This window comes from Manis javanica, chromosome 11 (genome assembly GCF_040802235.1).
Source record: "Manis javanica isolate MJ-LG chromosome 11, MJ_LKY, whole genome shotgun sequence".
NCBI lineage: Eukaryota > Metazoa > Chordata > Mammalia > Pholidota > Manidae > Manis > Manis javanica.
The window spans coordinates 44919462-44947166 of NC_133166.1; the positions used below are offsets into that span (position 1 = coordinate 44919462).

Sequence of the window (27705 nt, forward strand, 5' to 3'; positions counted from 1 at the left end):
ATATGACATGATATTGCATCTATTATGTACTATGTAAATACTGGCCATTACATTCATGAAGATTAGGGGTTATTTTATATGGTTTAAGTTTAATAATCTGTTTATTCTTTTGAACCTAGAATAATACTGGAAAGATGTTAGGAATTCAGTATATATATACATATACACTGTATATATATTCAGTACACACACACACACACACACACACACATATATATATATATAAAATTTGAATATGTGGATAAATGAACCTGACTATATGTGTATGCTAAATAAGAAGTTATAATATTCCATTGTCTTTCATCTAATAAAATGTACCCACTTTACCTATTTATTAAAATTGCTAAGTTATTTGCTAGAAATAAATACTAAGCAGAGATGCACTAAGGTAAACTTTATATGCATATATAATTAACTAAAACAATCAATTAACCAGAATTTCTCAAGACTCACCATTGAAGATAGACAAAAATTAAATAAAGTAAGTCACAGTGATAATTCAGAAACATCTTAGATATGCTGTGGACTAAATACCTATGTAACTCAAACTTCTGCCCCTATTTCATCTGCAGACAGCCAAGAGAATCCATTTTCAGAATGATAACCCTGAAGTACTCTTATCACATTATGAAATAACCCATCATTTGCACTTCCTTGTAGTTATATGAGGCAAGAAGATGGAATAATTTATTTTAGAGAGATTTACAGTCACAAGAGTTGAACCAAAATTGGTTTTCCTCTTAAAACTCTCTAGAGTTCTCACTAAATCAATGGTTAATAACCGTTTTATATTGGTCTCCTTTTGAGAATTTAATGAAAACTATGAGTTCTATCACCTGAAAAATATACATATACAATACAACTTTTCTTCACTATTCAAGCGGCCCAGGGCTCCTTTTCTGGCCATCCTCACATTAGTTAATTACTAAGAACTTCCATTCTCTACTATAGTAAAGCAGTCTGCTTCTCTAACTTTAGACATAGATTTTGTGTTTCCTTTATTTGTTCAAGCACTGGCAAAAAAGAATGTTTCTACTATTTGGTGTTAAAAGGGGGTCTGACTCCACTCACTCTGTGTACAGTGGTGAGGCCTTGTGCTATGTCAAGATTTAGAATGATAAGTCCTAGGGTAGCTGGGTCTTCAATACACACAGCTCTTGTTTAAGGAAGGTTTCTGCACTGTACACTACTTCCCAAACTTTCTAAATATTGCTTCCAAGATTTGATAGTTCTCACACTTTCAATGATAATTTCAAAAGAACAAAACCTGCCACCCAATTTTCAAAGGCCTCTTGTAAACCTAGGGCAGACATGCATTGGATTTGCTAGTCAGATGTAGACCTCTACAAGATGTACAAATAAAGAAAGGTTAACTACATGAAAAATATTCTAGCTGTGTATTATACATATAGCTGTAAATTTTCAAAGCTTTCTCAAATCTCCTGTCATAAGGCAAGTGATGGATAAATAAGCATACTCACGTAGATAAGTTTATTAACTTGAGTTTATTCATTGTACAACAGGAAAGGGAAAATCTCAGCTTGCAGGATTAGGACTTGCAGATCACATAAAAGATGATATAAAATAGTTTCATTTTTAAAGCTGCCTACCCATTTTAGCATTCCTATGCCATTTTATCATGTCCTTTGGATCTTCCTTCCCAGATTCCCAGGACACTTAAAATTCATTTTCCTTACCCCACTGAAATATTATGAAAATAAGTCTCATTTTTCCTTTGATTTATTATACTTAATCTTTCAAATTTCTTGTTATGTGGCACAAATAGGCTGGTATAAATATCTGGCACAGTCAAGAAAGGTAGGTAGGAAATGAAAAATAGAGGGCCATGTATTGTTTTGTTTTGTTTTGCACTGCGTCCCTGGTAGTACCGACCATGCAAGAACAAAGTAAAAATATAAGTCCCTTCTTTTTTTCATCTTATTTTCCTCTTTATTTCTGTGAAAGGAGACATGCTATATGATTTTGCTCAATGTGCAATTGTTGGATTTGTTCAGGTGAAAACTATGTAAAGAGGAATTATAATGATAGAAGGTAAAAAAATAAAAACCTAACTCAATATTTCAAAATCTTTAGTAGTTAGTATTGGTTTTATGACTGCAGAGGAACAGCTGATCTCTGAAGAGATGGATTCCAGGATACGTGATAGCCCATTTCTTCACTGAAGCACTGGGACTTATTTATTTTGTAGATTCAGAATATGGTAACTATACATCTGAATTGTTAGAAAGTCAATTGAGGAAACAATCAGCTTTATCTAGACTGCTGTTCATGTTTCCAGATCCCATTTTACATAATGTTTGAACCATATGAGAGGATCATTTTAATAGGTCAAAAAGTAGAATATTGGCAATTTCATGTGGTTCATCCTAATATTTGAAATAAACATATATGTTCATGGGTCTACACCACAATAGTATATTCATGGTAGAATGCCTTCAAATATTATCAATATATTTTGAAAATTATAGGCTGTTATATTAGTGGTAAAGTTATATAGAGCTGGCAAAACAGCTGTGACGTACTTGTACTGCAAGAGCTCTTGACATACCTGCTTTCTTTAAGCATAAGTCTTCCTTCTTTGATTCAAGAAATATTTGAATATTTGGCCTACTGTAAGCCAGACAGAGTAATGTGCACTTAGGATTGAAAAATTATCCAATATTCCAGCCCTCGTGAAGCTGAAACTCTGAGGACAAAAATTAATATAAATAAAGGAGAAATATAACCTAGGTGAGTAGAATATATATATACATAGTATATGGAATACTAATAAGAGCTAAGAACAAGTAAGAAAGCAGGGAATTACCATATGGTATGAGATGGATATTACAATTTTAAAATAAGGTATTATGGGAACGCCACAAGTAGTACCTAAAGGAAGCTTAAAGAAGCAAGCCACGTAAATGCTATAGGAAAGCATTCTTGGAAGAAAGTAAGTGAGCAAGAGGAAGAAGAGGAGGAGATAAGGTAAGAATGTAGCAGTGGGGGCGTATCAGGGAAAGCCTTATAAGTTAAAGATTTGGTTTTTATTATAAATGAATTAGTAAAGCTTTTGAGCAAAGAAATACCATTGCTTATTAATATCTTTAATAAATCAATTGTCCATTGTGGGAAAAGACTTTGGAAGCAGATAAAAAGAAGGAAGTTAGTATGATACTGCAGTTATCCAGGCAAGAGAGGATGGTGGCTTGTAGTGAAGTAGAAGTAGAGGTAGTAAAAAAAAAAAAAAGATTCTATTTGATATAAAGGATTGGAAGTGAGTAAATGGAAACATCAAGGATGATTCCCAGATTTTTGTTCTGAACTACAAAAAAGACAAAATTTCAATGAAATGAGTTAAAGAAGAATGTTGGAAGATAAAGAAGAATGTTTATGATAGAATGAATATTAAGGGTTGGTTTTGGAAATAATAAATTTGAGAAGACAAATGCCTATAATCTTGATGAGTGTGACCTAAAGAAGGAACTGGAAACTCTTGTGATGGGCTGCACATACTCCTATTTTAAAAATCAGAGAAGCTAAAACAAAAGGCCCAGTGGCACCTGGAGTATGGGGATCTCGACACCGCACAAGAGCAAGGTGAGCTGGCAAAACAGCTGTGACGTACTTGTACTGCAAGAGCTCTTGACATACCTGCTTTCTTTAAGCATAAGGACAGCTGTTTCACTCCACTTTCCAATTCTGACACAAACTTCTATTTTGCTAACTCTAACCTAGAAACTTTCTGGAAAAGGAATTTTGGTAAACATCATTCAGGCTTAGCCCAGGCAACACAACGTAAAATCACCAAGAGTAGGTAAATGCCTATGCATGTCTGGAATTTAGACAAGAGTACCGGGCTTTAAATGTATGATGGAGTTGATCATCCATAAATGTTACTCAAAGCCAAGAGCCTAGTAATATTACTTATTGGATGAGTGTTTATAGAAAGAGAAAATGCCCAAGGAGTAAGCCCTGGGACTCTCCAAATTCCAGAGGTCATAGACTTAAGAAGGAACCAGACAAGCATGCTAAGTGAGAACAGACATTAAAATAGAAGGGAAATCAAATGATTGTGGGATCTCAAAAGTCAAGTGGGGAAAAAACAATGTAGTCAGAGAAGAAAAGGTTATAATTTACCTTCTCTTGCCAAAACTAATAAATTTCCTCATGCAGATGTGCACTGTAGTTTTAACCCAAGTTCTTTACACAGACTACAGGATAGATTCAGTTCTAGAATAGTTTTTTAGATAGAAGAAATACCTGTAATGTGTATCTTACGTACTGCTGTATTCTATACAGTACTGCTGTATAGAATGATGTTTAATGTTAAAATCAATTTTTTTAATGATTTCTATCCACACGCTCTGTATATTTTATTGGTATTGAACATAATCTAAAGATTCTTATTTACTGAACCTCTGTGTCAGACAGGAAAGTTGCAAAGAAATAATAAATGAAATATGTTAAATAAAGTCACCCGCTAAATGAAATATGTTAAATAAAGTCACCCGCCTGAATTCCTTTCTCTTCTTCCCTCATTGTTCTCATTGTTTACTGAGGAAGACTGCAACAACTCAAGCTTTATATCAATTATTTTCAAACTACACCAGTTCATGAGGTCATTAGGCCATTGCTTCTGCACAGAGAAAAAACTGACTGAAGAGATGGAGCTATTTCCAACTCTTCAGAAAAATCACTTAATGTTCTTTCCCTTCTAAAAACAGGTAAATTGTCCTTCAGGCCTCTCTCTCAGATGTGTTGTGACTATCAATGACATGCGGTTTGATTGTTTCACACACACACACAAAGGTGGCATGTTTTCAAAGCACCTGAAGAGCAATCCAATGGAATTAGATTTTCCTTGTGATTTTTCACAGATTGGCAATAAGGAAAAATCCTTTTGCCTGTCACAGGGAGCCCAATTATCTGTGGTTGAAAAAAGGATTATGGAGGGTGGCTTGCATGTCTTGGAGAAACCTCCTCTGAGGACTAGATGAGATTTTTCTAACAGCTCACTGGTTATTTACATATCTTAAAGATGAATTAAAACCCTTAAAAGACACTATTTCTTGCATTGCAACTTCCTATATTATGCCCCGATAATGGCCATATGAAGTTTCTCAGGTTATACATCTAGGAGTGTATCTAGAATCTTTCTTCTCCACTCACCATATTTAGCCATGTATCTCCAAATATGGTTCATTTAAGTATACTGCTAAGTACCTTTTCACCCCCTTTCCTCACCATTACCACTTTAACTCAGACCACCATCATTCTCCCATCTTGCCTATTGTGATGGCCCTTCATCTGGTTTCCTTGCCTTCATTCTTATATTTCTCTATCCTGCAGATACATACCAAACATGGTTCTCTTTTATCTCTTTCCCATTCCTTCTAGTCTACCCTAACCTTCCAGTAACACTGCCATACTTCAGGTTCCCTGAAGGTACACTATTCATACGTATAGCTTTTGTATATGTGATTTCTGACAGAATTTCCTCCTTATCCTCACAAGGGAAACAGCAGAACTTAGAATTTTGTACTCAGAGGCAAAAGTTTTGGTCCTGAATACATGTGCTCAAATCTCAACTCCATCCCCTTCCTAAATACATTTTCCAAAACACTCTTCTTTATATTTTTAAATTGGAAATAAGAAGACCTACCTTGAAAGCTTTTGTATGAGTTAAATACAATTTAAAATATGTATTAGAATCACTTAGATTAATGTCCTAGTATGGAGTTTATACTGTTAGCTATTTTTATTTTTATGTTTTGGCTCATTTCATCCTATGTTTTTTATAAGCTCTAATTTTCTTTTTTCATTGCTGTCATGCTTTTCCTGTCACATTTCCACTCCTATCACAAGATCTAAGAACTCTCTATGTCATCCTCACTGTCTTGCTTGTGTCCTTAGCATTCTAGCATTGCCATATAATTAGTTTTATTTGTTTATATATCAATATTGTTTACTTGGGATAGAAGAGTATTGTGAAGGTAAAGCACAAAACTTATTTCATCTCATTTTGTGTCTAGACCCCAGATGTAGGCATACAGGGGTGTATAATAAATGTATTGAATGAATGAATTATAAGGTCCAATGTACTGTCAGGAAATAGCAAAGGGGATAAGAAAGTCAATTTACTGTTCAGAAATATGTGGCAAGTAAGAGCTTCATATGAGAAATGGGCTTCTTTTTTATGTGTGACTGCTCCATTCCCTTGTGTTTTGAAAAGAATTTTCTAAGACCATCCATCCCTTTTTCATTCAGTTCCAGCTTTGGAGAAATTCCTCTCCAACTTTCAGTTGACTATTTCATTAACACAGCAAAGTGAAAACTGTCCATTGAGTAGAAAGAACCAGATAGATTGTAGTAGTTATATCTTTGCAGGTTAGAGAGAGGGTATTCATATTGAAGTATATGACTGTTTTCTCACTATTTATGTAGGTATAATTGGTGTACCTTAATTACTACTGATGTCTCTTTCCCGAACCATATTGATTTTACAGCTAGAGATTTCACATTTCTGGTTAAAATTGTATAGGAGGGGGGTGGAGCCAACATGGTGGCATGAGTAGGACAGTGGGACTCTCCTCCCAAAAACATATATATTTTTGAAAATATAACAAATACAACTATCCCTAAAAGAGAGAACAGAAGACACAGAACAACAACAGCCAGACTACATCCACACCTGCGAGAAACCAGTGCCTGGTGAAAGGGGTAAGATACAAGCCACAGCTCGGCGGGACCTGAGGCCCCTCATCCCAGCTACCAGCGGGAGGAGAGGAGTCGGAGCGGGGAGGGAGAGGTAGCCCAGGACTGCTAAACACCCAGCCCCAGCCATCCGCACCAGAGCGCAGACACACAGTGCATGCATGGGGTGCTGGAAACTAGGGAAGCAGGACAGTAAGACCTGTGAGCAGGTCCCGAAGCCAGCACCCCTGGGACAAAGAAAAGCGAGTGCTTTTTGAAAGTCTTAAAGGGACAGGGACCCCACCGCTGGATGGAAGCATCCCAGGTCACAGTCCAGCAGCTGGAAATTCCAGGGAACTCCAGGAGCACTAATTCCTTGGGCAACAGCTCTGAGACCCCTCACAGAGGTAAACAGCCAAACAGCCCCCCATCCATTACCCCTTCAGGGCCCCGCCATAGCAGAGCAGCAGCCTGAGGATGGCCACGCTCACAGCAAGGGAGCTTCCTTCATACTGGCCAGGCAATATACAGAGACCCAATGTACATGCAATTGCCCAACACAAGCCACTAGGGGTCGCAGTTGTCCCGGTAAGGAAAGGCCAGGAGCAAGAGGAAAGTCTTGACTCTCCAGCTGACGGACGATTCAATAGCACACCACTGCACCTATCAACATGAAAAGGCAAAAAAATTTGATCCAGACAAGACTAATCCAGACAGCTTCGACATCTTCTACATCTTCCCCTGAGAAGGAACCTGGGGAGATAGATTTAACCAATCTTCCTAAAAAGGAATTCAAAACAAAAGTCATAACCATGCTGATGGACTTGCAGAGAAATATGCAAGAACTAAGGAGGGAGAATACAGAAATAAAACAATCTCTGGAAGGACTTCAAAAAAGAATGGACGAGATGCAAGAGACCATTAATGGACTAGAAAACAGAGAATAGGAACGCAAAGAAGCTGATGCAGAGAGAGATTAAAGGATCTCCAGAAATGAAAGAATTTTAAGAGAACTGTGTGACCAATTGAAATGGAACAATATCCGCATTATAGGGGTACCAGAAGAAGAAGAGAGAGAAAAAGGGATAGAAAGTGTCTTTGAAGAAATAATTGCTGAAAACTTCCCCAAACTAGGGAAGGAAATGGCCTCTCAGACCACAGAGGTACACAGAACACCCATGACAAGGGATTCCAAGAGGGCAACACCAAGACACATAATAAATAAAATGGCAAAGATCAAAGACAAGGACAAAGTATTAAAGGCAGCCAGAGAGAAAAAAAATGTCACCTAAAAAGGAAAACCCATCAGGCTATCATCAGACTTCTCAACAGAAACCCTACAGGCCAGAAGAGAATGGCATGATATACTTATTGCAATGAAACAGAAGGGCCTCGAACCAAGAATACTGTATCCAGCATGATTATCATTTAAATATGAAGGAGGGATTAAACAATTCCCACACAAGCAAAAGATGAGGGAATTTGCCTCCCACAAACCACCTCTACAGGGCATCTTACAGGGACTGCTCTAGATGGGAGCACTCCTAAAAAGAGCACAGAACAAAACACCCAACATATGAAGAAGGGAGAAGGAGGAATAAGAAGGGAGAGAAATAAAGAATCATCAGACCATGTTTATAATAGCTCAGTAAGGGAGTTAAGTTAGACAGTAAGATAGTAAAGAAGCTAACCTTGAACCTTTGATAACCACAAACTTAAAGCCTGCAATGGCAATAAGTATATATATTTCAATAATCGCCCTAAATGTAAATGGAGTGATTGCACCAATCAAAAGACATCGAGTCACTGAATGGATAAAAAAGCAAGAACCATCTATATGCTGCTTACAAGAGACTCACCTCAAATCCAAAGATATGCACAGACTAAAAGTCAAGGGATGGAAAAAGATACTTCATGCAAACAACAGGTAGAAAAAAGCAGGTGTTTCAGTACTAGTATCAGACAAAATAGACTTCGAAATGAAGAAAGTAACAAGAGAAAAACAAGGACATTACATAAAGTTAAAGGGCACAGTCCTACAAAAGTATATAACAATTATAAATATATATGCACCCAACACAGGAGCACCAGCATATGTGAAACAAATACTAACAGAACTAAAGGAGGAAATAGAATGCAATGCATTCATTTTAGGAGACTTCAACACATCATTCACTTCAAAGGACAGATCCATCAGACAGAAAATAAGTAAGGACACAGAGGCACTGAACAACACACTAGAACAGATGGACCTAATAGACATCTACAGACCTCTACATCCAAAAGCAACAGGATACACACTCTTCTCAAGTGCACATGGAATATTCTCCAGAATAGACCACATACTAGGCCACAAAAAGAGCCTCAGTAAATTCCAAAAGATTGAAATCCTACCAACTAACTTTTCAGACTACAAAGGCATAAAACTAGAAATAAATTGTGCAAAGAAAGCAAAAAGGCTCACAAACACAGGAGGCTTAACAACACGCTACTAAATAATCAATGGATCAATGACCAAATTAAAATGGAGATCCAGCAATATATGGAAAGAAATGACAACAACAACACAAACCCCCAACTACTGTGGGATACAGCAAAAGCAGCCTTAAGAGGAAAGTATATAGCAATCCAGGCATATTTAAAGAAGGAAGAACAATCCCAAATGAATGGTCTAATGGCACAGTTATCAAAGTTGGAAAAAGGAGAACAAATGAGGCCTAAGGTCAGCAGAAGGAGGGACATAATAAAGATCAGAGAAGAAATAAATAAAATTGAGAAGAATAAAACAATAGCCAAAATCAATGAAACCAAGAGATGGTTCTTTGAGAAAATAAACAAAATAGATAAGCCTCTAGTCAAACTTATTAAGAGGAAAAGAGAGTCAACACACATCAACAGAATCAGAAACGAGAAAGGAAAAAATCACGATGGACCCCACAGAAAAACAAAGAATTATTAGAGAGTACTATGAAAACCTATATGCTAACAAGCTGGAAAACCTCGGAGAAATGGACAACTTCCTAGAAAAATACACCCTTCCAAGACTGACCCAGACAGAAACAGAAAATCTAAACAGACCAATTACCAGCAACGAAATTGAAGCAGTAATCAAAAAACTACCAAAGAACAAAATTCCTGGGCCAGATGGATTTACCTCGGAATTTTATCAGACATACAGAGAAGACATAATATCCATTCTCCTTAAAGTTTTCCAAAAAAGAGCAGAGGAGGGAATACTCCCACACTCATTCTATGAAGCCTACATCACCCTAATACCAAAAACCAGGCAAAGACCCCACCAAGAAAGAAAACTACAGACCAATGATGAACGTAGATGCAAAAATACTCAACAAAATGTTAGCAAACCGAATTCAAAAATACATCAAAAGGATCATGTACCATGACCAAGTGGGATTCATCCCAGGGATGCAAGGATGGTACAACATTCGAGAATCCATCAACATCATCCACCACATCAACAAAAAGAAAGACAAAAACCACATGATCATTTCCATTGATTCTGAAAAATTATTTAACAAAATTCAACATACATTCATGATAAAAACTCTCAACAAAATGAGTATAGAGGGCAAGACCCTCAACATAATAAGGGCCATCTATGATAAACCCACAGCCAACATTCTATTGAACAGCGAGAAGCTGAAAGCTTTTCCTCTGAGATCGGGAACTAGACAGGGATGCCCACTCTCCCCACTGTTATTCCACATAGTACTGGAGGTCATAGCCATGGCAATCAGACAAAACAAAGAAATACAAGGAATCCAGATTGGTAAAGAAGAGGTTAAACTGTCACTATTTGCAGATGACTTGATATTGTACATAAAAAAACCCTAAAGACTCCACTTCGAAGCTACTAGAGCTAATATCGGAATGCAGCAAAGTTGCAGGATACAAAATTAACATACAGAAATCTGTGGCTTTCCTATACACTAACAATAAACTAATAGAAAGAGAAATCGGGAAGACAATTCCATTCACAATAGCATCAAAAAGAATAAAATAGCTAGGAATAAACCTAACCAAGGAAGTGAAAGACCTATAACCTTAAAACTATAAGACACTCTAAAGAGAAATTAAAGAGGTCACTAACAAATGGAAACTCATCCCATGCTCCTGGCTAGGAAGAATTAATATAGTCAAAATGGCCATCTGCCCAAAGCAATATACAGATTCGATGCAATCCCTATCAAATTACCAACAGCTTCTTCAATGAACTGGAACAAATAGTTCAAAGACTCATATGTAAACACCAAAGACCCCAAATAGCTAAAGCAATCTTGAGGAGGAAGAATAAAGTGGGTGGGATCTCACTCCCCAACTTCAAGCTCTACTACATAGCCACAGTAATCAAGACAATTTGGTACTGGCACAAGAACAGAGCCACAGACCAATGGAACAGAATAGAGACTCCAAACATTAAACCAAACATATATGGTCAACTAATATTCGATAAAGGGGCCATGGACATACAATGGGGAAATGACAGTCTCTTCAACAGTTGGTGCTGGCAAAACTGGACAGCTACATGTAAGAGAATGAAACTGGATCACTGTCTAACCCCATACACAAAAGTAAACTCGAAATGGATCAAAGACTTGAATGTAAGTCATGAAACCATAAAACTCTTAGAAAAAAACATAGGCAAAAATCTCTTAGACATAAACATGAGTGACCTCTTCTTGAACATATCTCCCCAGGCAAGGGAAACAAAAGCAAAAATGAACAAATGGGACAATATCAAGCTGAAAAGCTTCTGTACAGCAAAGGACACCATCAATAGAACAAAAAGGTATCCTACAGTATGGGAGAATATATTCATAAATGACAGACCCGACCGATAAAGGGTTGACATCCAAAATATATAAAGAGCTCACACACCTCAACAAACAAAACGCAAATAATCCAATTAAAAAATGGGTAGAGGAGCTGAACAGACAGTTCTCTAAAGAAGAAATTCAGATGGCCAAGAGACACATGAAAAGATGCTCCACATCACTTGTCATCAGAGAAATGCAAATTAAAACCACAATGAGATATCATCTCACACCAGTAAGTATGGCTACCATCAAAAAGACAAACAACAACAAATGTTGGCAAGGTTGTGGAGAAAGGGGAACCCTCCTACACTGCTGGTGGGAATGTAAATTAGTTCAACCATTGTGGAAAGCAGTATGGAGGTTCCTCAGAATGTTCAAAATAGAAATACCACTTGACCCAGGAATTCCACTTCTAGGAATTTACCCCAAGAATGTATCACTCCAGTTTGAAAAAGACAGATGCACCCCTATGTTTATCGCTGCACTATTTACAATAGCCAAGATAGGGAAGCAACCTAAATGTCCATCAGTAGATGAATGGATAAAGAAGACGTGGTACATATACACAATGGAATATTACTCAGCTATAAGAAAAAAACAGATCCTACCAATCGCAACAACATGGATGGAGCTAGAGGGTATTATGCTCAGTGAAATAAGCCAGGCGGAGAAAGACAAGTACCAAATGATTCCACTCATACGGGTAGTATAAGAACAAAAGAAAACTGAAGTAACAAAATAGCAGCAGAAGCACAGAACCCAAGAATGGACTAACAGTTACCAAACGGAAAGGGACTGGGAGGATGGGTGGGAAGGGAGGGATAAGGGTGGGGAAAAAGAAAGTGGGCATTACGATTAACATGTATAGTGTGGGGGGTGGCATGGGGAGGTTTGTGCAACACAGAGAAGACAAGTAGTGATTTTACAGCATCCTACTATGTTGATGGACAGTGACTGTGAAGGGGTATGTGGGGGGGACTTGGTGAAGGTGGCAGCCTAGTAAACATAATGTCCCTCATGTAATTGTAGATTAATGATACCAAAATAAAATAAAAAAATTGTACAGGAAAATTTAAATTGGACATTTATATAAATATTCATATTTAGATACCAGCACAAACTTCTCTAGACATGTCAATATTAATCAATCTACATCATTTAGTTCTAAAATTTCATTACAAAATATTAAAAAATTAAAGGAAGTAACTGAAAATTATATGAATACTTAGTTTAGAATTAATGAGTTGTTTGGTGTTTATATGTGCACATGTGTTTTCTGAAAGCATTTTCTCTATAGACTTTGGTGTATGAAGAAATATTTAAAAATGCATCTTCAGAGATAATCTGAGTTTAGCATTAGGCATTTTGGAAAATACTAATTTGGATTTCCTAGTACCTTAACTTTTACCCTGAGGGAGCTATTTTTAAAATCATCAGTAATAAATTGTGTTTACCTGAGTACTAAACACTGCCCAGCCAATTGGGGCCAAATAAACAAACACAGAGAGTGGAAAAAAGAAGTCTTTTGTAGTGGTTTATAGAGTACTCTTGCTTTCTGAATAGCCATAGGCAGCTTATCACATCTCACTTAAAGAAAGGAGAGATGGATTTGTTTTCAGCATCCAGACCTCTCATCCTCCACCTACCTCAGTGAATTGTCCTCCTAGAGAGCTGACATCTCTCTTATTTTAAGAGTTGACAGGTGCTTGATGCTGTGTGTATCAAAGTAGCTTGGTAAAATGTGTTTTATAATGATCTGGAATGATTACCTCAGTTTTCATTTCAGATTGAGTATCAAATAGACCCACAGGATATAAATCTACTAAATTAAAACTTTTTGATACAAAATTGCAGTGTTTTTTGTTAACTGTTAAGATAGGAAGAGGATATTTGTGGCCTGTAACCAGGAAGGTGGGGATGTTGAGATCTCTATTCAGAAGTGGAGTTGTATTTATACTGATATATCTGTTTCATATCCCTAGTTGTGTAAAATAGTAATGGAATATAATTATGCAGCTGATTCTTTTTATGAATGCAATAAGAACCAGTGATTTAAGCATACTGAGTTCTTTGTCCATTTGTGAAAGGAATAAAATCATCCTAAACTGATGAAAATCATCCTGCAGTTTTTCAGTCAGTTTTTGGAGACAATTTTGTGAAGTCCCCTGGCACCAGACAAAACTCATGATAAAGACACTTCACATGGTAGTTAAAATAATTGGGATTAGACACTTTTTCTCTGAGGTTTTCTTCCTATTAAGTTATGATGACTAGATTTTTATATTGCATTCTTTCTGTCAGATCTAGTATTGTATCATATGATATTTGGGAACAGATATATTCAAGATAAAAAGTTAAATTCCAACAAGAGATATTTGGATTAAATGGCAAAGGATACTTTTAACCTCTTAAATTATCCTTAAGAAGATGTGTAAAAATCTAGGCATGCTTACTGAGAGGAAAAATAAAAAAAAATTGTGGTTTTCACAGTCTTAACTTAAACATTGACCTTATTGAACACATGTATATATTTAAAAATTTTCTGCTTAAATATAGAAATATGGGAAAAGAAACTAGTTCCCACTAAATTTCACATTTTTATGTTTTAAAAGGATGCTGCATTTATCTATGGGAAGGTTGCAATTCCTCCACGGAGGTGTTTCAAATTTTCTTTGACATCAGATATCAAACGGTGTTCACATTTTAGCCAAGACTAAAACATAATTACAATTTAAGATTACATTAAATACATAGTCCTTTACTTCAGAGAACTAATGATTAAATTGGAACTGAAGACAAGCCTTCAAGTTGAGACAATGTGCTATGAAGACAGGCAGATCTGGAGCTAGTACTTGCTTCATTATTCCCTACCTTGATGCATAATATCACTCCTCTGATGACCAAGTCCATCAGTTGCAGAAGAGGGAAATATTAATAGTATCAATTTCATTTGTAACTATGTTATGTATTGTTATGTGATAAAACATTGAAAAAGTTAGTGGTGAAAAAATAACAGTGATATAATTGTGATTATGAAGCTCCAATTTGGGCATGGCTCAGTAAGAATAGCTTACTTTAAATATACTTAGCCAGAGCTGGAGGATCTCTGAGGCTGGTAAGCAGAAATATCTGAACATTACTTCACTGATACATCTGGTGGGCTGATTCTAAGCTGTTGGGTATGGCCTTACCTGGAACACAGACAGGTAACCTCTTAAGATGGTCTGAGATTTCTTAAAACATAGTAGCTGAGTTCCAAGGGTGAATGTGAGAAAGAAAGTGCCATGGAGAAGTACAATCCCCTTTTGTGACCTAGGTTTAGACATCATGCATCATGGATTCCACTACATTTTATATTCAACATAGTGTAAAAGGATAGGTGGAGCCATTTCTTTTCACATTTACATGTAAAAACTAATCCTTACATTACCTTAGAATGCAATTTATGTCCCCAGATTATGCGTGAAGAAACATTATACAGCTAATAAGTGGAATATTTAGAACTTAAAATCAGATCTCTTAGGCCACAAAAAACATATTTTCCTTTCAAAGAACATATTTCCCAAGTCAAATACTGAAGGTCTGCGCTTTGAAGAACAAATCACACCTCTCCAGACTCCCTCATGATAGTAGGAGTCATTAAGAAGGAATGAACTGGTCAGATTAAAGACAGTGTAATAGAAACGCAAGATGGAAACCTCCTACCAAAAACACATAAAAGAAGAAAATACACCAAATGCAACTAGACCTGAAAATGACCCAAGACTGCAGAACAGACCCCCTATACCTGATGAAGAAGAGAGGACGACCCAGAAAAGGGTGAGGCGGCAAAACTGAGATTGAGTGGGACCCAAGCCCTTCCCTGACAGCCTACAGGTGTGGAAAAGAGGAATGGAGTGGAGAGGGGGTAGGAGCCCCGGAGCGCTGCACACCTGGCCCTGGAGATCTGCTTTGGAGCATGAACCCACATTATGTTGGGTTTTGGTGACTATTGGGGCTGGACACTAGGGGCAGGAGGAACACTCTGGGAGCCAGTTGGGGGGGCAGGCAAGCTCCACCAGTCCTGAGACCCAAAGCAGAGGCGGCATTTTGAAAGATTTGTCAGGAGTGGGAGGGGTACCAGAGGTGAGGAGGGTTAGACTGAACTCTCCTCTCAGGAGAAAGAGAAGGTAGAGGGCACCTTCCCAGTCCTTCATCATCCCAACAGAGAGGGGACTCTTGGGCTCTCCAGGTGTTATACCCCACTTGCTGGCCCGAGATACCTACCTGCACACTGCAGGGAACCTAACCAATTGGCACAGCAGCATCAGAATTTGGTGCCTGGCAGGTAGAGGGAGAAACTTCCAGCTTGCATGGCTCCATTTCAGCTCAACCAGAGAGGTGCCTGGAATAGCCTGGAGATGGCTGGAGCTTCTTCCTTCCTGTTGGTGTCCAAATCCGGTGCTGGACATCCGGCTGAGGCACACTTGGTCCACCCACCCCATTAACCCTGCAGCCCTGCCATTCCTGCAGGCCAGGCAGAAGGCGGCCCTGCCCACAGCAAGCTCAACAGAGATTCCAGAGTTCATCAAAATGGCGGCAGCTCAAGCAAACTCCCCACCCACACTTAGACCTTTACAGAAGCCAGAAAGAAAGGAGCCCCATCCATTGCATGCAAACAACTGGAGCACCTGAAAAATAGAACCAGGCACTGAAGAGTCAAGAATCTTGAACTTCTGAGCACCTGTGGGTAAAATTTCAATTATTACCAGAATCTCTTGCCTGGCTTTAGTACATCTCCACATCAATACATTTTTCCAAGGGGTGGAGAGAAGTAGTCCATCTCCATATAATTAGGTGATTATAAGGGTGAGAGGAGCTGGGTATATCTGGACCAAAAAGGTCTGGTGGAGTCCCTTTTTACAGCCAGATCATGAGAGACATGGGTGACCAGAAGTGGGTGACTGTTTATAAGCAATAAATAGGTTTCTCCCACTTTATATCTCCCTTTGACTAGTTTCTGATTCAAAGGTAATTTGCCCTGGGCTGGGAACCTATTTTCCCCCTGGAGTTACACCTGGTGGTGGTCGGCAGGATCTTTGAACCTGACGTCTATCTTCATGGGTGCGATGCTTGGGCAGGCTGCCCGAAGGTATGGTGAGGAGATACCTGGAAACCCTCTGTGGATGGTGGGGAGGCCCCAGTTGCTGCAGTGGTGGCTGGTGCAGCATCACCCAGGAGCCCCCTATTCATTGGACTTCCAACTTGGGAGCTCCTCGTGGGGAACTGGTCTAGGGTAAGCATCTCCTAGATGGGTGGGTCCTTCCCCAGAATTGAGGGAAACACTGGAAGCTGTGGAAGTAGTCTGTGAAATAGAAGACTGCATAGAGGCCCTGAAAGGCTGTGTAGCAGCCAGGACTGTGGGATGTGTATTTCTCTATATAGTAGAAAGTGTTATCAAGAAGAGAGACACACTTTGGCAGGGAAGAAACACACTTCAGCATCACATGGAGGAGCTGGGTGATGACCTATAGGAGGCCTTTAAGAAAGAGACACAGTTATTGAGAAGATAGGTCATGCTTCTGGAAGATACCTTAGCAGAGAGGGAGAAGGCAGCAAGAGAATAGACTTTGCAGGAGGCTGTAGGGGAGGGGGAGAAAGAGCAATGCAGTCAGTCCCAGAGATGGTTGTGGGAGGAGATGTTGTGGAAGGATAAGGGGGTGGAGACAAGGGCATAATGTTGCTGAGGCCACTGCCAGAGGACAGGACCCTCCCATATTAAAGGCCCCCTGGTTGTAATTAAGAAAGTAAAAACACAACAGCGGGCCCCTCAGAGGAAGGACAGCCCCATCCTCAGGTTGTGGAGCACCCCATGCTCTGCTCCTATACTCAGGATGAGATGGTGGACATAAGCACCAGTTTTGGCAGTAGCCGTCCAAACCTCTGCTTTCATGGCTTTTGTGTCTTTGGCATATGAAGGTGGAAAATATTGTTATAGCAGGTTCTGAAATGGGTAGACTGGCTTCCCTAATGAGTTACCCATCCCTCCAGCAGCGGTAACAAAGTGCCCATCATACCACAAGGAAATTGGAGAAACTCTATAGGGTTGTAGAAGGTGGGCATCATAAAGCCCACTTATACTCCTTTTAAATCCCCAGTGTGGTCGGTGAAAAACCCAGATGGCTCCTTGCATATGACTGTGGATTACAGGGAATTGAATAAAGTCATACCCCACTTGCACATTGCTGCTCCTCCGTAGCAGTCCTGATGACAACCTCAGTCATGAACTAGGGATGTATCGTTATATTGTGGACCTTGTTAATGCTTTCTTCTCTATTGACATAGCACAGGAAAGTCAGGAGCAGTTTGCCTTCATATGGGAAGGCTGGCAGTGGACATTCACTGTCCTTCCACAAGGATACCTCCACAGTCCCACCATTTGTCATGGACTTATAGCCCAGGACTTGGCCACATGGAAGAAACCACAAACAATGCAGTTGTATCACTACATTGATGATACCATGTTCTCATCTGACTCTCTTGTAGACTTACAAGGGGCAGTTCTTAGACTGCTGCAACATCTACAGGAGAAAGGATGGGCTGTGAACAGCACCAAGGTTCAGGGAACTGGTTTGTTGTAAAGTTCTTGGGGGTTGTCTGGTTGGGTAAAACCAAAGTTATCCCAGAAGCAGTCATATACAAGGTCCAGGCTTTCTCTACTCCTACCACTGTGGGAATATTACAAGAGTTTTGGGGTCTTTCGGGATACTGGAGAATGTTATCCCTTACTTGGCACAAATTCTGAAACCCTTATACCTGTTCTAACAGAAGGGCATCAGGTGGAACTGGAATGAAACATTTACAGCTTCTTTTACTGCTGCTCAGCAAGCAATTAAGGCCATTTAGGCCTTGAGTGTAATAGATTCATTAAGGCCCTGTGAGCTAGATGTTCATGTAATTGATGATGGTTATGGATGGGGCCTTTGTCAGAAGTTTGATCAGACATCCCAATCTATTGGAAGCTATCTGGTCACAACTATGGAAGGGAGCAGAAGTCTGGTACACCCTGACAGAGAAGCCACTGGCCGCTGAGTACATTGCCTTGTGGCTATGGAGACCATCACCAGAACAGTTCAGACCAAGGTAATAACCACCTGTCCCATAGCGGGTGGGTACGAGACTGGACTCAAAGGACATGGAGTGGCGTGGCACAGACACCTACACTTGCCAAATGGGGTGCATATTTACAATAGTGTAGTACCCTCTCTAGTAGCCCTTTAAATGGAGAACTCCAATGCTTATTGGGGCAAGTAGTATAACCAGTAGAAAGCAGGAAAAACTTGTTTGAAGCATAGGTAAAAACAGAGTCCTTATCAGGAGGGAAAAGCTCCTTACCTGAAGATTCTTGGTACACAGATGGCTCCAGTCATTGGTAGCCCCCAAAGTGGAGGGCTGTGGATTTCAATCCTAAGACTGAGACAATATGGATAGAGGATGTAGAGGGGAAGAGCAGCCAATGGGCTGAGTTGCAGGCCGCATGGCTCATGATTCCCCACAAGACCTCCTCTATAGTTGCCTGTACTGCCAGCTGGGAAATCCCATCAGGCTATTAGCAGACTTCTCAGCAGAAACTTTATAGGCCAGAAGGTATTGACATAATATATTTAATGTACTGAAACAGAAGGATCTCCAAACAAAAAGTCCTCTATCTGGCAAGATTATCATTTAAATTTGAAGCAGGGATTAAACAATTTCCAGATAAACAAAGGTTGAAGGAATTCATCATCACTAATCCAATCTTACATGACACATTAAAGGGATTGTTGTATATAGAAATGACCCTAAGGCTAAATACTTTCACCAGTGAAAATAAATCCACTGTAAAGGTAGTAGACAAAATAATTATCAAGCAACTATGAAATAAAAACAAAACAAAACAAGCAAAATCAACTATAAAATAAATCAGTCAAGGGTTACACTAAATGTGAAGATTGACATCTAATAAGAAAAATGTGGAGGAAGATGAAGAAGAGAGAAAAAGTACCTTTAGATTTTGTTTGAAATAGAGTAATCAGCAATTTAAGATAGACTATTATATAGCAAAAGAAGCTAATCCTTGAACATTTGGCAATCACAAAACTGAAGCCTATAATAAATACAAACACACACAAAAATAAATCTTAAAAAGAGAAGAAATCCAATCAGAATACTAAAGAAAACCATCAATAACAAGAGAAGAATATAAGAAAGGAAGAGAGGAACAGAGAGGAGATAAAAAACAGCAGAAAGCAATTGATAAAATGGCAGTAAATACATATCTATCAATAATCACCTTAAATGTAAATGGACTGAATGCACCAACTAAAAGACAGAGAGTGGCAGAATGGACAAGGAAACAAGTTCCATCTATGTGCTGCCTAAAAGAGACTCTTTTCAGACCCAATGATATATACAGACTAAAAGTGAAGGGATGGGAAAAGATATTATATGCAAATAAAAGGGAGAAAAAAGAAGGACTGGCAGTAATTATATCAGACAAAACTGACTTCAAAACAAAGAAAGTAACAACAGACAAAGAAGGACACTACATAATGATAAAGGATCAGTCCAACAGTAGCATACAGCCATATTAAATAACTATGTTCCCAACATAGGAGCACCTAAATATATAAACAAATACAAACAGAATTAAGGGAGGAAATAGAAACACATTCATTTTATGAGGCATTAACACAACACTCATATCAATAGATCAACATCACAACAGATAAATAGACAGAAAATAAAGAAGGAACTGAGACACTGAGCAACACATTAGATTAAATGGACATAACAGATATCTACAGAACACTCCATCCAAAAGCTGCAAGATACACTTTTTCTCATTTTGTACATGGAGTATTCTCTAGAATAGAACACATACTAGGCCATAAAAAGAGCCTCAGTAAATTCAGAAAGATTGAAATTGTGCCAACCAACATCTCAGACCACAAAGGTATTGTTGGATTCTCCCAGAGGAGGACGCCGCCCCAAATCACTCACGAAAGGCATCTCTTGATGCAATAAGCAAGTGGAATTTATTCAGGAACCAGCTAGCGGGGGTCCAAGTTAGCCCGACGCAGCGGGTCTCAACAAGGACCCTGAGCACACAAAGCCAGAAGGTTTTATAGCATTTTCAAAGGGGGCAACATTTTCCACAATCACAATACAGTGTTTTTTTCATAGACACATAAATCTTTGCCTGGGGCCACACCCTGGGGTCTGGTTAGATAAGATTACCTTCGGAATGTTTAGGGTGGTTCTAGTAAGATAAGCTTGGTGTGTATGATTAACTGATTTGAGGTCAGCTAATTAAAGGTCACTACATTTAACACTGGCTGACTAACTTGTTTTTCAAGATTCTAATAATTTTCCTCCTTCTAGGTTAGGGGGTGGTATTTAAGCCTTTAAGATGGCTGTACTTATGCTAACTTTTGATTCTTCAGATCCTACATTTCCCCACTTCTCTTTAGGGACATTCCAATCATGGAATGTTTGTGTTTCCTTGTTGGGTGAGTGAATGATATTGTTGCTTCAACATCAGTACATGAACGGCACTCACTCATTCTCTAACAAAAGTTATCAGCCGATTTAGTATGCAGGGTCCTAAAGTGAGGAGCAACACAAGGATGAGTAAGGGCCCAGACAGAGTGGATATCAGGGTTGTAAACTACGGGGATCTAGTGAACCAAGATTCAAATAGCCCTTGGCCGGCTTCCCGTTCTTTCTTTCTCTGGTCTAGCCCTTCTCTAAGCTTTGACATTGAATCTCTTACTATTCCGGAATGGTCTGCATAAAAGCAGCATTCTTCTTTTAAAGCTGCACACCGTCCTCCTTCTTTTAGGAACAGCAGATCTAGCCCTCGTCTTGTAGGACCCCAACCTCCCTGAGAAATAAGTTAGCCTAAGAGTAGCCATCTTGAAGCCCAAAAAGCCATTCTGATATATGACTCAGAGGGAACAACTGAAACCAGGTAACTCCTCTGGAAAAACAAGTTAATCAATCATGACTGCTGGCAGCGCTAACCTTTCGGTTAGTTAAACATAAAAGCTGACCCTACCTTGCTACACCCCCAGGACGTGGCACCAACTCAGAAATCGTAGGTTTGAAAAATTACTGCCTTTGTAGTATTGTTATCTTGCTATGTAGTATTGTTATCTTGTTACTACAACATAATCTGTAACCATGGTAAATCTCTAGGGCTAAATGCCTCAGAAAATCCTATATAACCACTTAGTTGTAAGTACTCAGGGTCCTCGTTGAGACCCGCTGCGACGGGCAGACTTGGACCCCAACTAGTTGGCTTCTGAATAAATTCCTCTTGCTTGTTGCATCAAGAAACGTCTTTGGTGAGTGATTTGGGGGCGGCGCCTTCCTCAGGGGAATCCAACATTTGGGGGCTCGTCCGGGATCGGGCGTCCACCCCGCTTCACTCCCGAAGTCGCTCTTGGAGGAAGAGGTAAGATTAGTGGCGCCTTGAGTTGTATGTGTTCTGTTTTCTGTTTCAGTGAGACCGGTCGGAGTTCTGAAGGGTACCCGCTGTCTGGCAGCCGTCTCAATCCCGTAAAGGGGCTGTGACTGCGGTCGGTAGACGTACTAGAGCACCGCAGGCTGCAACCCTGGGGGACGCCCCAGGGAGGTTGGGAGGCCAGGGACGCCTGGTAGCCTCCCGTCTGTTTTTCCGGCAAACTGAACCTGATGAGATAGGGTTGATTTTTGGGCGCCGAGAATATCAACCCTCTGATTCCTTTCGGTTTCTGTTCGAGGCTCTGAAAAGAACCAAAAGCGGCCGCTGTGTGTCTAATCTGTGTGTGTCTTTGTTCTTTGTGTCCTTTACGTGTTTAATTATTGTTATACTGACAATGGGACAGACAGTGACGACTCCCCTTAGCCTGACGCTAGATCATTGGACGGAAGTTAGAGCGAGGGCACATAACTTGTCAGTAGAAGTGAAAAAGGGACCATGGCAGACTTTCTGTACCTCCGAATGGCCCACCTACAATGTTGGGTGGCCCTCGGAGGGGACTTTTGATCTCCCCACCTTATTAGCAGTAAAAGCTGTTGTCTTTCAGGATTCGTCTCAAGGACACCCGGATCAGCAACCCTACATTGTAGTCTGGCAAGAGTTGGTGGAGAACCCACCACCCTGGGTAAAGCCCTGGGTGCAAAAGAAAACGGGCCCTCGAGTTTTAGCTGCCCAGACTAAACCTCAGAAAAAGGAAAAGGAAACTACCAAAGTTTACCCTGATACTCAGGATTCGCTTATAATTGATGATCCCCCTCCCCCTCCTTACCCTCCTGCCCCTACGGCACCTCCGGTGCCCCCACCCCCAGCACCCTCAGCACCCCCAGCTCCGGCACCCTCAGTCCCTGATGCTGAGGCAGTAGGGCAGGCTCCGGGACCTGCCCAGGGCACCCGGCGCCGCCGAGGGGTCATCTTGGACCCACCAGGTATCTTTCCTCTCCGGTCTTATGGAGTTCCCATTCTTGGAGAAGAAGGGGAACCACCTTTCCAACCCCTGCAATATTGGCACTTCTCCTCTGCTGATTTATATAATTGGAAAGCTAACCACCCGCCCTTTTCAGAGGAGCCACAGAAACTAACTGGTTTAGTAGAGTCTCTGATGTTTTCCCACCAGCCCACCTGGGATGACTGTCAGCAGCTTTTGCAGGTGCTCTTTACCACGGAAGAGAGAGAGAGGATTCTCCTGGAGGCACGGAGGAATGTGCCTGGAACCGACGGACGGCCTTCGCAACTCCCTCATGACATAGAGAGGGGGTTCCCGTTGACTAGACTCAACTGGGACTTTAATTCTCCAGAAGGTAGGGAGCGACTAACCATCTATCGTCAGGCTCTGGTGGCAGGTCTCCGTGGGGCCGCAAGACGCCCCACCAATTTGGCCAAGGTAAGAGAGGTCAGCCAGGGAGCCACTGAAGCACCTGCAGTATTCTTAGAGCGCCTGATAGAAGCCTTCAGGCGGTATACCCCCTTTGATCCCACTTCTGAGGGGCATAGTGCTTCAGTGGCCCTTGCCTTTATCGGGCAATCGGCACCCGACATTAAGAAAAAGCTTCAGAGATTGGAGGGCTTACAGGATTTGTCGCTGAGAGATTTAGTGAAAGAGGCAGAGAAAGTTTATCATAAGAGAGAGACTGAAGAAGAGAAGGAGTTAAGGAAAGAGAAGGAGAGAGAAAGTAAAGAAGAAAAGAGAGATAGGAAGCATGAGAGAAATTAAACAAAAATCTTGGCCGCAGTAGTAGAAAGTAAGGGACGGCCGCCCTCTAGTGGTAGAACTAGTAAGGCAGGGCACCTGGGCAACCGACCTCCTTTGGATAAAGATCAGTGTGCGTACTGCAAGGAAAAGGGGCATTGGGTGAAAGATTGCCCTAAGAAACCACCACGGGGACCTCCGAAGAAAGCGTTGTCTCTGCTGGAGGATGAGGATTAGGGAAGACGGGGCTCGGAACCCCTCCCCGAGCCTAGGGTAACTCTGAAGGTGGAGGGGCAACCCGTTGAGTTTCTGGTAGATACCGGTGCTCAACATTCAGTACTGACCCAAGCTAGAGGCCCCCTTTCCAGTAAAAAGTCTTGGGTGTTTGGGGCCACGGGTCAGAAACAATATGCATGGACTACCCAAAGAACAGTAGACTTAGGAGTGGGACAAGTAAACCACTCATTCCTTGTTATACCGGAATGCCCTACACCCTTGCTGGGAAGAGACATCTTGACCAAAGTCGGGGCCCAAATATCCTTTCAGACTGAAGATACCCAAGTGACTGATAGCAAAAAGAGACCCTTGGGCCTAAGCATCCTGTCCATAAAGTTAGAAGACGAGTACCGCCTTTTTAAGGAACCAGAACCCTCCCGAGTAAATCAGAGGTGGCTCAACCAGTTTCCAGGGGCCTGGGCAGAGACGGCAGGTATGGGACTCGCTGTAAACCAACCCCCGGTGGTCATAGAATTAAAAGCCTCAGCCTCACCAGTAACTGTGAGACAATATCCAATGAGTAAAGAAGCCAGAGATGGGATTAGGCCCCATATCCAGAGGCTCATAGAGCAGGGAATATTAGTAAAATGTAAATCCCCATGGAACACTCCCTTGCTGCCTGTAAAGAAAGCGGGAACAGGAGATTATCGACCAGTGCAAGATTTAAGGGAAGTTAATAAGAGAACACAGGACATTCATCCCACTGTGCCGAATCCTTACAACCTGCTAAGCTCTCTGGCCCCAGAAAATACTTGGTATACAGTCTTAGATTTAAAAGATGCCTTCTTTTGTTTGCGCCTGCACCAGAGTAGCCAACCGCTGTTTGCTTTTGAGTGGAAAGACCCCTCCACAGGAACTACTGGACAATTGACCTGGACTCGCTTGCCACAAGGATTCAAGAACTCACCTACTCTCTTCGACGAGGCTTTACACCAGGACTTGGCCTTTTACCGAGCCTCCAACCTGCAGGTAACCTTGTTACAATATGTTGATGACTTACTGATAGCCGCTCCTACACAGGAAGTCTGCCAAGCGGCTACTGAAGCCCTTTTGACTGAACTTACTAGGCTGGGGTATAGAGCATCTGCCAAAAAGGCACAGATCTGCCAACCACAAGTGACTTATTTAGGGTATTCCCTGAGAGAAGGGAAGAGGTGGCTTACTGAAGCCCGGAAGCAGACTGTGACGCAGATCCCGGTCCCTACTACTCCGCGCCAAGTCCGCGAATTTCTGGGAACAGCAGGGTTCTGCAGATTGTGGATACCCGGATATGCCACCTTAGCCGCCCCCCTGTACCCCCTAACCAAAAAGGCAGCCCCGTTTGTTTGGGGACCTGAACAGCAACAGGCCTTTGATGAAATCAAGAAAGCCCTCCTGTCGGCACCCGCTCTGGCCCTGCCAGACGTAACTAAGCCATTCGTCCTTTTTGTGGATGAGCGGAGTGGAGTGGCTCGGGGAGTGTTGACCCAGCAATGGGGACCTTGGAAGAGACCTGTCGCCTATTTGTCAAAAAAATTAGACCCAGTAAGTAGTGGATGGCCTGCCTGTTTGAGAGTAGTAGCGGCTGTGGCCCTCCTAGTTAAAGATTCTGACAAACTGACACTGGGACAGAAACTTACTGTAGTTGCTCCACATGCGTTGGAGAGTGTAATTCGGCAACCACCCGAGAGATGGATGTCGAATGCCAGAATGACTCACTACCAAACCTTACTCCTGAATCGTGATCGAGTAGAGTTTGCCCCCCCTGCCATCCTAAACCCGGCCACTCTGCTCCCCGATTTGGAGAAAGAAGTGCTTCACACCTGCCAGGAAATTCTGGCTGAAGAGACAGGAACCCGCCAGGACTTGCAAGATCAGCCCTTAGGGGGAACGAGACTCCTGACTTGGTATACAGACGGGAGCAGTTACATCATGGATGGTAAGAGAATGGCCGGAGCTGCAGTAGTAGATGATGACCGAGTTGTATGGGCCAGTGGACTCCCAACGGGCACCTCTGCACAGCGAGCAGAACTCATCGCCCTGACTCAGGCCCTAAAGATGGCAGAAGGTAAGAGACTTAACGTCTACACTGACAGCAGATACGCCTTTGCCACTGCTCATATACATGGGGCTATTTATAGACAGAGAGGGCTGTTAACTTCTGCCGGGAAAGATGTTAAAAACAAACAAGAAATTTTAGATTTGCTGGAAGCCATCCATAGGCCTAAAGAAGTAGCAATAATGCATTGCCCTGGACACCAGAAAGATGACTCTCCAATAGCTCGAGGAAATCGGAGAGCAGACCAAGCCGCAAAGCAAGCGGCTCAGGGAATGAACATTTTGCCCCTTCAGGTGTGTCCGGAAGCCACTCACATCGAGAGCTTCCAGTACACACCTGAAGATCTCGTTTGTATAAACAAATTAGGGTTCAAAAATTCCTCACCCCAAGAGATATACAAGTCTGAAAAAGGGAAAGTTGTCCTGCCCCGGAAAGAGGCAGAAGAATACTTAAGGCAATTACATCAACTGACACATTTGGGAGCAAAAAACCTAAAGACTTTAGTTCGAGACTCCCCTTATCATATTATTGGATTAGGAAAATTAGCTGACGAGATTGTAAAAAATTGTGTTCCCTGTCAATTAGTAAACGTGAGCAAAAATCAAGCAATATCCGGGAAAAGACTTCGAGGAGATCGCCCAGGAACTTATTGGGACCTTCTAGTTTTTCTAGACACATTTTCAGGATGGACAGAGGCATTCCCCACCAAAACTGAAACAGCTCAGACGGTGTCTAAAAAAATCCTTGAAGAAATATTTCCCAGGTTTGGGATTCCAAAGGTAATCGGCTCCGACAACGGCCCTGCTTTTGTTGCCCAGGTAAGTCAGGGATTGGCCAAGATCCTGGGGACGGATTGGAAATTGCATTGTGCATACAGGCCCCAGAGCTCAGGACAGGTAGAAAGGATGAACAGAACTCTAAAAGAGACCTTGACTAAATTGTCCATAGAGACTGGCTTATGTGATTGGTTAGTCCTCCTTCCCTTTGCCCTGTTTAGAGTTAGGAACACTCCCAGCCGCTTTGGACTAACGCCTTTTGAAATAATGTTTGGGGCCCCGGCCCCGCTTCAGTCAGCACATCTTCATACATTCCCTGAGTGTGCAACTACTAAGTTTTTGCTTGAAAGGTTACGAGCCTTGGAGGCTGTGCAGAAAGAGGTGTGGGCCTCCATCAAGGAAGCCTATCAGCCAGAAGACCTCTCGGTGCCTCACCAGTTCCAGGTGGGAGACCCAGTCTACGTGAGAAGGCACCGGACAGGAAACCTCGAGCCACGGTGGAAGGGACCTTTCATCATCCTCCTGACTACTCCCACAGCTGTAAAAGTGGACGGCGTCTCTTCCTGGATACACGCTTCACATCTAAAGAAGGCACCCCCGGACCCGGACTGGCGAGTAACTCGGACTGATAACCCCCTTAAGCTTCGCTTGTGTAAAAAGAATTATGCTGTAATTCTGATGCTCCTGCTACTTCCAACCCACCAGAACCCTAACCCCCATGAACCCAGGTTACTGACATGGCAAATCATTACCCCAGCTTCCCACCAAGTAGTAGTCCAGTTAACAGAACAGCATCCTAGGGGGACTTGGTGGCCTACCCTCACTGTAGACATATGTACTCTCTTCAAACA

General features: G+C 41.3%; 1 protein-coding gene and 1 long non-coding RNA gene across 2 annotated transcripts in view; one reads left to right on the forward strand and one right to left on the reverse strand.

The window, feature by feature from the left end:
* Positions 1 to 27705, reverse strand: part of LOC140844407 (uncharacterized) — a 181429-nt gene that overhangs the window by 100928 nt on the left and 52796 nt on the right. The window lies entirely within an intron of this gene.
* LOC108407397 (uncharacterized) lies at positions 1895 to 27534 on the forward strand. The gene is made up of 5 exons (XM_073215758.1): positions 1895 to 1907; positions 3535 to 3600; positions 24933 to 26087; positions 26742 to 26896; positions 27205 to 27534. The coding sequence occupies exons 1-5, from the start codon at positions 1895 to 1897 to the stop codon at positions 27481 to 27483; spliced, it is 1668 nt and encodes a 555-aa protein (XP_073071859.1). The 3' UTR covers positions 27484 to 27534.